At 42.6% G+C, this 15,347-nt stretch overlaps 3 protein-coding genes across 3 annotated transcripts; 1 reads left to right on the top strand and 2 right to left on the bottom strand.

Moving 5' to 3' along the window:
* The first annotated feature begins 859 nt into the window (after positions 1-859).
* bmb (brambleberry) lies at positions 860-4,496 on the top strand. Its single transcript, XM_079350716.1, has 12 exons — positions 860-1,142; positions 1,405-1,533; positions 1,615-1,800; positions 1,877-2,099; positions 2,274-2,390; positions 2,497-2,676; positions 2,974-3,180; positions 3,285-3,423; positions 3,613-3,674; positions 3,788-3,915; positions 3,999-4,117; positions 4,216-4,496. Exons 1-12 carry the CDS (start codon positions 885-887, stop codon positions 4,343-4,345), a joined length of 1,878 nt encoding a protein of 625 aa, XP_079206842.1. The 5' UTR covers positions 860-884; the 3' UTR covers positions 4,346-4,496.
* Positions 4,497-5,661: 1,165 nt separating this feature from the next.
* LOC306828659 (GDP-L-fucose synthase-like) lies at positions 5,662-9,316 on the bottom strand. The gene is made up of 10 exons (XM_079351199.1): positions 8,963-9,316; positions 8,475-8,632; positions 8,207-8,321; positions 7,956-8,084; positions 7,808-7,881; positions 7,586-7,719; positions 6,770-6,901; positions 6,588-6,667; positions 6,298-6,397; positions 5,662-6,204 (listed from the first exon to the last, which is right to left on the bottom strand). Exons 2-10 carry the CDS (start codon positions 8,630-8,632, stop codon positions 6,149-6,151), a joined length of 978 nt encoding a protein of 325 aa, XP_079207325.1. The 5' UTR covers positions 8,963-9,316; the 3' UTR covers positions 5,662-6,148.
* Positions 9,317-10,817: 1,501 nt separating this feature from the next.
* LOC306828652 (leukocyte elastase inhibitor-like) lies at positions 10,818-14,685 on the bottom strand. Its single transcript, XM_079351190.1, has 7 exons — positions 14,441-14,685; positions 13,760-13,948; positions 13,052-13,189; positions 12,766-12,883; positions 12,530-12,672; positions 11,683-11,850; positions 10,818-11,282 (listed from the first exon to the last, which is right to left on the bottom strand). Exons 1-7 carry the CDS (start codon positions 14,615-14,617, stop codon positions 10,872-10,874), a joined length of 1,344 nt encoding a protein of 447 aa, XP_079207316.1. The 5' UTR covers positions 14,618-14,685; the 3' UTR covers positions 10,818-10,871.
* Between the last annotated feature and the right edge of the window lie 662 nt (positions 14,686-15,347).

The following is a 15,347-nucleotide window of genomic DNA, read 5'->3' as shown; positions in this document are numbered from 1 at the left end:
TTTTCTGAATGTGATGCACTCTCTCTCCTGGCTGTTTTTTTTCTTCTGCAAGTTTACAAGAAGCATGCATGATACTTTTATGCTTTTACTTCCAGTGACATCAATTAGACAATGTTTCCTCTTTAATCCCTGTAAAACATGCATGAAGTAATTCTGTGTATTTTTATTTAAAAGATGCTTCAGTATATACAGTGTATATATACTGTGAGTAGGAGCGCTGGTGCAGCAGAGCAGACATGCCTGGGCAAGCCTCAATGTGCTCCTCTCCCTCCCCCCAAAAAAACAAACTAACATGAGTGAATGAAGTTGTGATTAGTTGCTTTTAGTTACACAAACGCTGCACGTACAAGGCGCCAGAAATGCACGTGTGTAAGAAACATCCAGATTAGAATAGTGTGTGTACATTTTCAATTAATCAATCAAACCGATCACTCTGTGCCTTTGTTGTTGTTTTTGTCGCCATCTAGTGGTGTATGTAGCAGATGCACCCTTTACACGTCAGGTCATTTGTTGCGTGGGATAATTATATAGAGTGACTGTTTTGATGTTGTTGGTAAACATCAGGAAAAAAATTGTTTTTGGGGGAAAGTATTTAAAGCAGGACACATACTATGTAGGTCCATCTCTAAGGACCTCATAGTACGTGTCCAAGCCCAGATCCAGGACCAGGTGGAGATGAGACTTTTTTCAAACGTCCAACACTTGTCTCTTAACCACTTTTAGTATTTAAGACTGACTTCATCTCTAAACGGTGAAACTGACGTGTAACTTTAGTCTCTAAGCAGCAAAATGTCTGAATAGTGGAGGGAAATATTGAATGTATTTTGCTGTTTTTGATGTGTAAAAAAAGATTCTGATTTCTTCTGTTATTATTTTTTACAGTTATGGGTCATCTCCTGATCCGTCAGCTGTGCTTCCTGCTGGTCAGCTTGCTGCTCTGTCAGTGTCCGGCTGTCAGCGGTCTGTTTGAATGGATGAGGCAGACGGAGGCTCCTTCAAAAGCAGCAGCAGCATCTCCTCCTCCAGTCGCTCCGGCGCTGCTTGCAAAAGATGCTCAGTTCGAGTTGGGCACTGCAGACGAGAAGTTTTTGGCTGAGGCAAAACACATGGAGATCAGCCCGTTAGACAGCTGCCATTACAGGGTGAAATTCAGCTTCTTATCCTGACGTGAAGATTTCATTTCCTTTTCACTAATGGAAAGGTTTTTTTGTCAAAGCTGAAAGTCTTTTCATTTTGGTGAGATGTCTTGGGCCTACAAATAAAAAGAAGAGTACTAACATTGTAAAGGCTTTTCTTTGACGGACACTTCCTCTTAATCATTGCAGACGTCTTAGCAGGTTCACCAGTACTGACTTGAATTTATCATGTGAATAAAGCTCTGTACTTTTTTTTTTTCTTGTGCAGGTTGTTGCCCGACTGAAGGCGAGCTGTGACGGTCTCTCAGAGGAGCAGCTTGCAAAACTCGGTGTTGTGCTATTCAACTGCCAGGCAGAGAGTGAGGGACGCCAAACCTACCCGTGTACAGACGAAATGGTAAACATTTGTTTTGTAAAGGAAGTCCTATATATATATATATATATATATATATTTAAAGTTGTCCTTGTGATGTTCCAGACTTTAAAAGAGTGCACAGCAGACATGGATTCAGACACATGGAACGCCTACCACATAGTGAGCAACAGAGCGCGCTCGGTGTGCTACGCTACTCGACAGCAGCTCTTCAGACGCAGAGCGGAGCACACTGTCAACGCCCTCATCTCCACCGCCACCAACCAACTGGACGCAATGAAGGACCTGAAGGTGGAGTTTCACCTTCCTCTCAAAGTGTGCCGTTAAGCATGAGACGCTTTTGATAACGTGGCGTGGTTTCTAACAGGAGGGCCAGCTGCAGCTGAAGGAGCTGACCGCGGCCTCCCTGAACAAGCTGCTGGACGGTCACGGCGCCCTGCGGGAACAACAGGGGAAACTGCACGAGGGTCAGGAGCAGATGGAGAGCTCACTGAGGAACAACCTGGAGCGTCTGGGTCAGGAGAAAGCTCTCATCGCCTCGGGACAAGAACTGGTGGCCCGGCTCATTCACGGCATCACGGAGAAAATGGGTGAGAGCGTCACGTGGTCGTATTCACCGTCCTGTGTCTCGAATAAAACAGAATTCAGTTCCTTAATTTTGATCCTTCCAAGAGACCTTTGCAATCTGCTGGAATTCAAGATTTAAAACTAACTGAATATCGTAGCGTTTGAAATGATCCCCTTCATCCTGTCGCCCTCTGTAGAAAATGTGAGCGAGCATTTGCAGATCCAGGGCTCAGAGGTGCAGGACAACCACAACGCCATCGTCAAAGACCTCACAGACGTCCGACACCAAGCTCAAGACATCTACCAGAAAATAGGTGCTCCACTCAAACCGAGCTTTATCGAAAATGAACGGCAGGGTTTTAAAACGACTGCTGTTCTTTCTTTGGTTTTCTTCATTCCTGTGTATCCATGTCCAATCAGATCACAGCATGTCAGAGTTCCTGCAGTACCAGGACCAGACCTCCCAGTACTACACAGACCTGATGAACAAACTGGAGCGCATGAACAGCACACTGGGATTCCTGCTGCACTACCTGGACAACATGCAGAGCCGCATCGAGGAGAGGCTCCACATGATCCAGGGTTACCTCGGCTGGGCAGGTGAGAGTCTGCAGTGAAGAAACGAGAGATGTCCAGTCATTTACTCAAACTGTGTAGAGGATTATCCCAGCACGATTTTTCATTCTGTTCATGCAGGAACCGACCTTTCCAACAAAGCAGTCCTTTAAAACGCAATTTTCATTAAATGATCTTTAGCGGTAAACGACAAACAGACGGACAGAATATGTTGTGGTGACGAACCCCACAGTGAAATATTTGGATGATCAGATCTTCTTCTGCAGCCTCGGGGTGAGACGTCCTGATGAAGAGCTGTTCTTGTTCTTCTTGGTTTCCCAGGTTTGAGCCTGACAGCCATGTGGACGTGTGTGGCACACACCGGATACTTTGTACTGTGCGCCGTCCTCCTGACATTCCTGCGTTGTCCTGCTTTCTCCCGAGCCGTGCTGCTGCTCATCGTCCCTTTGAACGCCGTGGCCGAGGTCAACCAGCAGCCGGCGTTGGATCTGACCGGCCTCAGCCTGCTGCTGCTCACGCTCTCTCTGGGTACAAACTCAAAAAAGTGCACAAATGTTGCCTCGCATGTTTGTTTTTTCTGGATTTGTCAGGACTTTTTTTTTCTTTTTCTTTCTTCTTCTTCTTGCGTTTAGGTCACTGGTTTGTGAAGCGGTTGTTCGCCTGTTTCCAGTCCGAAGGAAGGCCGGCCGCTCCTCTTCCTCTCGCACCCTGCGACATGGTGAAACCACAGAAGCAGCTGATCTCATTTCCACCGTCCTCCACACCAGAGAAGTGAGCCTTACTTTCATTACTGTAGAACCTGGGCATTTAAAGGTCACATATTCTCCTCCTTTCCAACCAGTTTAAAAAAAAGTCTCAGGGGTCACCAAAACATGTGAAGTTTCTAGTTCTAGATCCCCCCCCCCCCCCCCGATCCTGTATTTGATCGTTGCCTTACAACAGTCCTGTTATCTCCTCCAGAGACGTGAAAGATGGCTTCATGGAACAAGACGACTTAATGAATCAGGACAGCTTCATATCAGGTATGAAGTCCAAACTTTGAATTTTATAACAGTTTATTTACAAATGATTCCCTCAAATATATTTGGATGCCATAGTGGACTCGGTCTCTCACTCGTGTTTTTTTTGTGTCCAGGCGCCCTCGGCATATCAGCGGTGTCCCCTCCTCACAGGAAGCCAGCGCCAGGCTCCAGATTCACGCCGATTATTGGCACACCCAATCACTCGACTCCCAGACTCGGCCCACAGCTGCTTCTTTCAGGGGTGAGCAGAAAAAATCAAACCGGGGACGAAAGATGAGAGGGTTTTTAAAAAGACTAATTTAATTAGTGGGTTTGTTTTTCTAGGCTCTGGTCGACAGTATCCCCCTGAGGAACTTTGACGGTTTTGACGCAGGGAACGACTCGCGGGATTTTGGGAACGACTCTCGGAGTGCGAGTCCAGCTCCGTCGATGGTCAGCAACAGGTCCGGCTTTGACACCTTGATCACATTTCGAACACGAAACAATTAGAGGCAGTTCGTTGTCGTTAAAGTTTAGTTTCTCTCTCTCTTTCCTGGAGCAGCTCGCTGTCGGGCCGTCAGCTGTGCAACGGCATCACCAAAACAGGAAAAGCGTGCAAGAAGAGAGCCGTGCCAGGACTGGAGTTCTGCAGAGTCCACGAGGGGGGGCTCACCTCGTATGTTCAGTCCTGATGTCCTCACAGATTTGTGCTATTATTTGGGAGAGGGGTTTTTATTTGCTACCTGTGCGTGTTTCCTTTTAACATGAAGTTGCTCTTAAGCACTACATTTGAAATATTTGCATATACTTGTTTTTAACCACGTATTTTTTAAGTTAATAAATTATTTCTTTATGATTTTAAAAAAGCTGCGTACAATCATTGTGTTGATATTTTTACAAGGTTACATTTTCGTTTGAAGGGTTGAGTATTTCATGCATCATTCAGAAGAGGAAATGACTCTAACATGGCAGAGATACCAGAGGAAGATTTAAATGTGATTTGTTTTGTGCTGGTCAGCAGGTCAGGGGAAACCTCTTTACAAGCTTTGCAGCTGTCTCTTTAAATACAGAGCTCTTTGGGGGAGCTGTTGTTAACTGTTTTCATGGCAGGTGACGAGTCTTTTTAGTGAGTAACCTTATTTTTATGAAGCACTGTTAAGACCAAACATACCAGAGTCCTCCGAGACCATAGATATGACCTCGTCATCCTGTGTGCAGCAGGCTTCACTCTCTCTACACTTTAACAGCAGGGAGGTACCAGTAATACAAAAAATGGAACTACAAATGAATTGAAAGTTATTAGTTTTTTTTAAAGGCAGCACCTTCCATGAAGCAAACGTCACTCAGTGCTTCACAAGAACAGACAAAGAAATAAAGACATTAAATTCAGGCTGGTGTTTCTTCTACTGTAAGGAGAGGAGCTGACCGAACTCTTCCTCCTCTACAGGAGCCCTGAAGAATCTGGATTCAACAACGCTGTATGAAAAACTACCCTGTGCTTTTTTAAATTGCTGTTTGATGATGGCAAAAACTTCATTTCATGTGTAAGAGTGAAGATTGTTCTGTGCATACTGGTACATTCTGGAGCTTAGAAGAAAGCGACATGTCTGCACTGATTTTTGGTAAAGCTGTTTCCGCTGGGGGCTAAAGAAGAATACTATTATTCTGCGGCCAGTACGTAAGGGTTATATTTTGTCTTTCCTTCTAATGGGTGTGCAGGTGTGACCTCTAGAGTAAGAGCACTTTGCAAAGACTGAAAATGCTACACAAGCTGAAGTTCATTTACCATGAAATACTGAAACCCAGAGGCAGAGAGTAGTCCTCCAGGCGGGCGGCGAGAATCGGCCCTGTGGCTTCTCTCCTTCACGTCATTCCCCACTCTCTCTCTCTCTCAGCCCGATTTCTGATCTCTTCAATTAAAGCAGAAAAAACCTGCAAAATCCCCCCAGAACATAAAGACTTCACCTCTAACACTGTGTACAGTTCACGAGTAAATCCAACACACATCACTTGTATAAAATATGTATTTAATTGGTGGCAATATATTGAGTTTAAAAACAACATCCACGCCACCAGTTAACCAAACGTACCATAAATCTTTCTTTTCTTTAAATAAAGTCAAACCTTCCCAAATTATTCCAACATAAAAGGATCTTTAGAAATGAAATGTAAAACAACCGGAGCAGACGAACTCTTCTAGTGCCAGCACTTCATTTAAAGTAGAGCATTCGATTAAAACTGGAAACTTGTCTCACTACTCAGAGTGGAAAGTTCTCCACGCAGGTAGAAAAATACAAAGCCCAGAATGACATAACTCATTAAAACACTTCTTCTAAAACAAAAAGTACAGTTAGTGTTCTGACTTCAGAGTGAGATGTCTGAGGGATCACACAGAGCAGTCTGACTTCATTCAGTAACAGTCATGGAGCCCGTGCAGACGAATGTTTCTCTTCTCTCCTCGACAGACTTCCAGCCGAGCTCGATTGTCAGGCGCTTCACTTCCTCGCTGAGTCATAGTTTGCGACAAACCAATCACAGGTCTCCTTTAAAGCTGGAATGAGATGTAATGAAAACACTCAATTATCATCACACGTTTTTTTAAATACACGCACTGCTGACGTCAGAATAACCCGTCTGATCCCACCTTGATTGAAGGGTGTGAAGGTGAAGTCTGGCAGGTAGCGGCACAGCTTTGCATTGCTCGCCGTCTTCTTGAACTGGCCGTCCGCTTTACTCGTATCAAACTGAACAAACGACAGTCAAGGAAGCTAAGTGGCACTCTCAAGATGATGAGAAATGTTTTATAAATACTGTAATAATGATGGCATGGAAAAGAGCTCCTGCAGCCACATGTCCGATGTGTCCTCTTTCCAGACAGTGTCTCAGTCAGTTTGTCTGATTGAAGTTCTGAATACGTCTCATTTAAAAGGATACAACCACTTCTCCTCTGAAGTCCAGAGCTTCAACCACAGCTTCTGCCGCTTCCTTTATTGAGACTTCATCTTCCTCTCCAACTGCAGACCAGCAGACGTGACAGTGGCATCATGTTTTAATTTGATTCAGCTTCTTTTACTTAAAATTTTAAAAAAAAAAACATGCTGTGTTTGAGGACTCACCGGAGAGAATGACTGGGTCCACTTCTGGATAATCTCTCAGGACCCACAGGAAGAGACGGGCCAGGTCCAGAGAGTAAATGAACTGTCTTCTGGGAGTGCCCGAGCCCCAGACCACCAGGGGCTTCCCCTCTTCTACCAGCACACATAAAACACAGGATTAATACGGATTTATACAGAACATGGACACAAAACATTGTTACAATCTTTTTGAACTTGAACCAAAGGTAGACAGGCTGTTAAAGGTGAATAAATGTGGGAGGAAAACCCGTCATATCCCTCTGAGGACTACCGAAGTAGAAGGTTAAAGAACAAGAATATGAGAACAGTGAAAGTGCCCTTTTCTTTTTTTGAGGAACTAAATGCACGTTGAGTTCGACCACAGGAACTTTCCCCCGGAGCCTTTTGAGAAACTATATGTGCATTTCAGCTACAGGAACCAGGCTCTTAATTTAGACCTGGGCTACAATATTAAACCCTAAATAAGACCATGCGAGTGGGGGTTGTACTTTCCAAAGGTAAAAGGGAGTGAATGTCTCTGATTGGTCAGGCACAGCTGGGTGTTAGATCACCCGACGTGTTTAAAGGGCGACAGCTGCAAGCCCAAAGCTTTGTTCCCACCTTTATCTGGACTGTTACAATTATGAAAAGGTGCAAAACACACCAGGCTAAACATGACTGAAAGAACACGTGTTAGATTCCACTCATGAATATCCAAATAAGATACCGTTTTTACTTTTATGTCCTTCAATGGTAACGACACAACTCAATCTTTCTTCAAAAAAAAAAAAAGACATTTTGTCAGATAATGAGACTTACTTTGGGCGATGTAAGCTTTGTGTATGAGGCCTGGCAGCACGTGGCCGTCCTCAATGCTGAAGTTGTCGTGAGGTCCAAACACATTTGTGGGAATCACAGCCGTGTAGCAGCGCCCGTGCTGCTGGAAATAAGCCCTGCAAAACCCAACACAGTTCAACACACAATCATTACTCATGGCATCGTGTCAGTTCAACAAACACGTTACAAGAGAAGACTTCTCACCTGTTAGCAACGTCAATCATTCTCTTTGCATAGGCATATCCAAAGTTAGAATCATGAGGCGGACCGTTGTGAATCTTGAGAAAGGAGGAAAGTCAGCCACTGTCTACAAACTGCTACGTGCAAACCAACAGACCACAAACTTGTTTACCATGGACTCATCTATCGGGTAGGTGGTCTTATCGGGAAAGATGCAGGTGGAGAGACAGGAAACGACCTTCACCGCTCCAACTTCATGTGCCGCCTGCAGCACGTTATCGTTGATGTAGATGTTGTTTCTCTGGAAGGGACAAAAAACATGCATGAGAAACTTCATGGAAGATAAAAATACAAATTTACATACGCAGATTAATCTTTTTCAAACAAATCAGCAGTGATAACGAAGGTGTAACATCCGCCTACCCAAAAGTCAAGGTTGTATTTCATGTTCTTGAAAAGCCCTCCAACCATAGCAGCCAGGTGAATGACGTGGGTCGGCCGATGTTTTTCAAACGCAGCTCGTGTTTCATCCACGTTCCTGCAGAGAGGAGGTCGCCGTGACAAGAATGAGATCACGTGCGGAGGCTTTTGCAGGAAAAACAAAATCTCGACAGTGAAATGAATTCAAAATAAACTGAACATATGTGGACAGATAGAAGAGAAAAGATGCATGCATGCCAGGAGTACTCACATGAGGTTGGCATCTTTTGAGGAGAGGAAGATCCATTCTTCCCCCTCCTTGGCTCCCCCCTCCTCTCGAACCACATGCTGTATGGCTCTGCCCACCAAGCCGGACCCTCCTGTAACCAGAACCCTCAGTGGACCAGTGTGTTCCTCCTGACCGTCCATCTGCAGGGAAGCAAAACACACATGATCCAGTGAGGTGTATAGGTATTAAAACCAGCAGCACATGATGTTAACATGAAGGATTTAAGCACATACATGTGAAGTTATTATGCAACTGGCTACAGGTGGGTGTGTGCAGATGAATTCAGGTGTTTACAGAACTAAAGGTTCAGGTAAATGCCACGTCACACAACATACCTGTATCACAGGTGTATATGGTGTTATTGCTCATGACATTTAAAGAAGCAAAAAAAGCACTATCAGCCAACTATACAGAGTCAAAGTCTCAAAACCACGCTTTAAAAATTAAAGTATCTTGTTCTACAAGCTCACCTTTATACTAACAGTATCCCGATGCAAACCTTTTTCGTTGTTATCTGCGTCCTTTCATTAAAGGTGTCACGGGAGTTTTTGTTACCATGGAATCCAGCCCCGGAAGTTAATGTTAGTTAACTAGCCTGTAAGAAGCGCAACATTCCTAATTTACGCAGTCCAATAAACTAAAACATAACCGTGTAACTATTACAGCAAATTAGCAATATGAAGAGTATTTTCTTTCTTTATAGCGCGCTAGTGTCGTAATTCAACAGTAACTTTGTGCTACACCGATATGCAAAGTGAGTATCCCTCGACCGTTAGCTGAAGAAAGACCGGAGTCAAGATGGAACGTAACAATCTCCTTCCGGTTATACACTTCAAAATAATCTTTTATGAACAAATTATATGGTCGTTCATTGCTCCAAAGACACATAATGAAGTTTGACAATTACTGTTAAAGTTTTAAAAACACGAATAAGCATTAAGATGTAAAGTTTTACAAAGTAACTGGTTTCAACGAAATATTTGGATTCGATATCGTACTTTTATTTTTTGCGATTTGGTGGCAGTCATTGACTTCTCTTGCTACACTGTTTACATCAATCTTTTTTTTTTTCCAATTCATGTAACAATTCATGGCTACATCTGTAACTGGTAGGAATGTAAAAAAAACAAAAAAAAAAAAACAACAACTTTGTTTAAATGTGTAAAACACAGTTTCCTGTGCTGATTCGGTCAAAAGCCCACAACATTGCTCATATCCAATAGCCTACTACATCACTTCTTCTCTTCTTCCCTCTGCGATTTTAAATGTAACTTATATAAGTATCTCCCTGCAAAAAAAATATTGCGTATATTAACATATAGCCTATGTTTGAATTTATAATGCATTTTTGTTAGTGGAGAGAGGGAAAAGTATGTGGGATTTTTGTGTTTACCCTTTTCAGAAGACATTTGCAGATTTCATAGGTAACCACAAGATTATCAAAACATTAAAACAAACAAGTTGTTGTTCACTTTTTTTGTTTCTTTTTGTTATGTAATCATAACTTTGAAATATCATTTCAACCCATCACAGTTTGGGTTTATTCTGTTGTCAAAAAAATAATAGAATACAGCGCTTTCAATCCACTGCACATAAATCACCAGCTTATCCAATGAAAAATGTATCTTATATCAAATTCAGAAATACCTTTCTGTAAACCAAGGTTTGACATTGGCTATGTGTCTAAGACTTTAGCTGCCAGTACAAGACAACTGCAGGAAATTGAACTTCGTTTATAAGCAATGCAAAAGGGATTCCAAAAACCGGGACAGGAAATTGTTTTTCCAAAGAATTGTCCTGGTTTCTTCAGTCACGAAACTTCACCACACTCTTCTTTCCAAGGTCAGCCTATGACAGTTGACAAAAACATAATCCATCCTAAATTTAAGCATAACACTATTTTGTTTTACACCTAAATACTCACCATTTTTTGACACACACAAAAAAAGTACACACAGACTTACATACCCATTACCAGGACCAGCTCAAAATAAGAATGGCAAAAAAGAAAGAAGGCCTTTAACTCCCAAGCAACAATGATAGAGGATGCAAATGGTAGCCAGGATGTCCAATACAAATGCACTGATATGATTAAATGTTGTCTGCAGAGGGCCTGTTCTCGCTGCCTGTCAGGTGCCCAGCCATTTCTTTTGGCGGGCCTGCTTCTTTCAACTAAAAATAGAGTCTACTCTTCAGGAGTCATTTAGGAGCTTGTTTATTAGTTGTTTGAAAAGCTAACTCTATGATTAAAGTGCAAAAATATAAGCTCTACATTTCTTTAATTAAAAAATGTCAACATAAAATAAAAAGAAAGCTGTCACGTCAAAGATTTTGAATTATATTTTATTGGATCAGTCCATCTTTCTCTACTGGTTCGGTCTACTGAGGAGACGAGAACTTGCCGAGGAAGAGGATGGACTTGGTCTTATTGTGCCTGATGAAGAAGAGGAACGGGTGGTCCGCTGTGAAGTGTTCCTGTGGCATAAGCATACAGAACATTGCGATGCCTGCAGTGGCTGCGGCCGCCTCCGTCCCCTCCTCGTTCACATCAATGAAGGCTTTGTGTGCCACCGTAGACAGGAAGAGTCCTCCTTCGCCGTTCATGCCGGACAGATCTGCCTTTGCTGCGGAGAACACGTCTGCCATGCCCAGTTTGGCGAGCGGCTCGTTCAGCTCGTAGTCTTCCTCCAGCTTGAACTTGGGCAGGTGAATGACGACTTCAGTGTTGAAGTCCATGTTTTCCCTGTTGGTCCATTTGTCCAGCTGAGCCTGTGTTAGCGTTTTTTCCAGCTGCAACAAAAAACAACATTTTGTGTTTTTCTTTAATATGCTCGATCATTTTAGGTGAAATTGCTCTTTCATCATCGTCTTTCTTTAACTGCGCTAATGTTTCAGCAAAGTTAGATATCTAAAGTCAGTCAGTGAGATGTTACATTCAAGTATGAGCTCCTAAGCTCTTCTAGGTTCCTGCTGTGTTTATGTCAAACTGATCAAAAGGATGTGATGTCTGATGCTCACTGTGTTTGGGTCATTACAAGGTCATTACAAGCTTTTTAGAGCTTGTTTTCTGAAGACAATGGTGTCTCATCGATTGAATTTAAACCAAATGATGTTTGATAATTAAAAGCCTCCACAAGGACTCTTCAAGACAGGAAACAGATTGAACCAGAAAAATGTCTAGATTTAGTACCTTCAAGAGAGGGTCAGAGCCGTCTGCAGACTCCTCCGGCAGCAGGATGAACATGCTGAGCTCCTCGTCTTCGTATGGCAGCTCCAGGATCTGCAGACCGAGCTCAGGGATGTAGTTGAAGGGCAGCGTCTTCACCTGGTGCATCATCTGGACCGGCTTACTTTCATTCTAAAGCACAAGAAAGACATTAAGGTCAAAAGATCAAGTTAGAAAGTCTTCATCGGTACGGTTATTACGGTACAGGATTTTAAACATCAAAAAACATGAATACCTGTTTCAATACCAAGGAAACAAAAAATATATGTTAAGGCACCTAATATTGGGGAATTGGATATTTTTTAAGTCCCATAAAATCCTGCAGGAAACTGTCTATATAACACAAATATGTTGTTAAAGTGTTGTGCAATTTAGAAAGTGCCCCCTTTTTTTGCTTGCAACCGCTTTGGGTGAAAAAATATACCTACAATAGGTCATGGAGTGAGAAAGCCGAGCCCTTCCAGAGAGGGGGCGTGGTCAAAACACATCTCATTTACATATTTAAAGCTACAGACACAGAAACAGCCTGTTCTGAGCAGGGCTGAAATAAAGGAGTTTATAGACATGATCAAATACAGGATCAGAGTGGATTTACAACAACACACTTCACACACATGTTAAAGAGGAGCTCTGAGACTTATTGAAACTGGTAAAAAAAAAGGAGGAGAATATGTGGCCTTTAAAATAACATAAACCATAATTTTAATACATGGTATGAACATTTTTTGAAGAATTTACAATTTTAAGGTTTGTAGGTTGTTGTATTCAAGTTTATATCTCAAAATCTAAAAAATTCAGCTTTATTTTTCACCTTGTTGACTTTAAAGGGCATCTCCATGGTTTTTTCCACTTTGAATGGGTTCTTCCAGCTCCCCTTGAAGTAAATGGCATTAACCAGAGCCAGTCTAGTCATTGGGTTGACTGTTCCTGGCTTCAGAAGATCTTTAATCTTATCTGAAAGGAAATAAAGATGAAACAAAGATGAAACAACAATCCTTAGAGGACACTGTGGAACGACTGCTGCACAAATTGATCTAAAACTTGTACTTTCTGTCTGCTGCTCGACCCAGCTGTTGATCTCCGCCCTGCAGGCCTCTGGAGCTCCGATGAAATCCACAGACTTCAGGTCTGCCTGGTAAAACTTTTTTGTGGCTTCGAGGAATTTCTTTATAAAGCAGAAGATAATCAGTGAATAACAACTTGGATCTCCTGACGCAACTCGTCATTACTGTGATACTTTTTTTGTCTATATTAATCACAACTTTGCAATCAGAGATATCTCATTGGTATAAGTTGGGTTTATTGTGTCAAAGATCACAAGTTGAAAACTCACCGGGAGGAAGTTGGCTGTGCGTTCTCCATAGAGTCGGTTAGCCAGCTTCAGGATGTAGGATGCAGACGGTGAGTTGATGTCAGCGTTCAGAGTCTGAAAGTCTGCATGCACGCCTTCACCAGCGCTGAATGAGAGCGCCTGTGTGACAGTCAGGTACAAAACATTTTATTACAGCATCAAAAAATTGGGTTATCCCAAACTCTTAGTCCTGAGCTGAAACCATAGAAGCCTCAGTGACGCCAAACAGTGGATACTGAAAGGAGGGAAAAACCACTACACCGCGCCTGTCCATTACAATAGACAATGCAATTCATTGGCATTATGTAATCAAACCTTTGGCCACAAATTGCATGGATTTAGTCGTTCAACCTCCTGTTTTACACACAGAAGTCATCAATCATGTTAAAAGGAAGGAACGCAAAGCTCTGAGGATTTACAGCTCTTTCAAAAGCCAACATAGCAGAAACTACAGCTGGGTGTGTAACAGCCAGTTTGAATAATGTCCTGTTTTATAGCAGACAATACATGACTTTGTTTCAGAGGTATTTATTGAGGTCAAAGTACAGGCGTCAGTAGAGTTCACCGGCCTCAAGACACACCTTTGAGTCAGTGCTGAACTCCCTAACTCAGAATGTGAAATGGAAAGGATGACAGCATTTTAAAAACCTTCATTAGAAATTATAACTGACATATATGACTTCTCCTTACCTGTGCCATCTGAGCCGCAGTGTTTCCTCTTGCTCCCAGGTAAACCATGGCCAGGGCCGAGCTGATGCTGAGCGGAGAGACGAAGATGTTCCCGGTGGGGTTCGCTTGGCTCAGGGTGCGGAGCAGGTCCAAGGAGAACACGGTGTTTGAGCTGCTGATGGCGGCCATGACTGCAGATGTACACTTATCCTATATATAGCAAACAGTGTTTAAAATGTGTTTACAACATGTAAGTCGACAGAAGTGTGTTTACAGCAAGCAGACTGCAACTTCAACACATTTTCTTCTCATATACAACTGACAAGAAAGGGTACAGTACAGTTTACTGTAAAGTTCACACGTGAATGCAAAAGAGCCAGAGATGGCTACTGAGCTCTTTTTAATCCTCAGTCCTGTTATAACTAATTATTGGACGATACAAAAAAAGGAGACCTGTTTCACATTAGCACTACAACAAGTACAAAACAATATGTTTATAAAACTTTAAACAAGTAGAACTGGGGCAGTCGTTTACTCATATTTACTTCGTGGGACCAGATGTTAAGATGCGTTCAAGTACCCGGAAATAAACTCCGCGTGCGTACGTCTATCTCTAAACACGAAAGCAGGTGTGAAAAACAAAAAGCACGACTGTGTGATATGCATGACTGTGAGTGACAGATCTTAGAAGTTATATATTACCTGATGTTCGTCCCACAACGAGTGAAACTCGCTCTCCTGTCCCAAAATGGTCGAGTGCAAAAGTGAAAGTAAAACGTAGAGTGAGGCGGTGGTCCGAAATACCCCACTGGACAGATAGAAACGTTTCTGTGCAGTGGTTGTGGTTGAATTTGAATCCAGCAGGTCGCCTCTGCCCATTTATACAGACAGAGCACACAGACTGCAGCTCTATGTGGGAGGGACGCGTGACTGCGCGATAAGTCACAGACTGGCGACAAAAAACACGCCAATATACTCAGAGGACAAAAAAGCTACCGATACAGGGATGCCAGATTGAGTTTGCAGAAGCTAACATTCAATGTGTGTTTTTATTTCACATTGAAAGGCATAGCCTACTTCTTTGATTTTCTTACATCACTGCACATGCAGGGACAGGGCAATACTCAAACCACACCCATCAGACGTCTCTGTTAGGCCACAGACCTGACACCGTAGTTAGAACATTCACAGGACTATAATCGTCCATTATCTATTTGATTATGCCAAAAAAAATAAAATAATCCATGCATCCTGATATATTACACTGGTGCCAACGCCAAGTTCCTTTAGTTTGATTTCTGCCCCCAAAAATGGTCAATTGGACTCCACAACTTATTTTATTGTCAGAATGAGTTTCCAATAAATCAAAGGAGATCATACATGTGCTTTGTCTTTCAATCTGAACCTGTCTGAAGTGCATTAGTGACCTTTATAACACATGTTTACCTGTGATCTTTGAAGCTGAGGTTCACAGATCCTCTCACAAGTGCGCTCAAGTAGGCTCCTGCTTTGAGGTACTTAACTGCACATTTCCAGTGCAGTCGCTAGAAACCCACCTGATTGATTTGTAATTGGCAAATGGACTTGAGCTACTCAAAGCGCTTTTACG

Source organism: Symphodus melops, assembly GCF_947650265.1.
Source record: "Symphodus melops genome assembly, chromosome: 8".
Classification (NCBI taxonomy): domain Eukaryota; kingdom Metazoa; phylum Chordata; class Actinopteri; order Labriformes; family Labridae; genus Symphodus; species Symphodus melops.
This window is presented reverse-complemented; position numbering and strand designations above follow the sequence as displayed.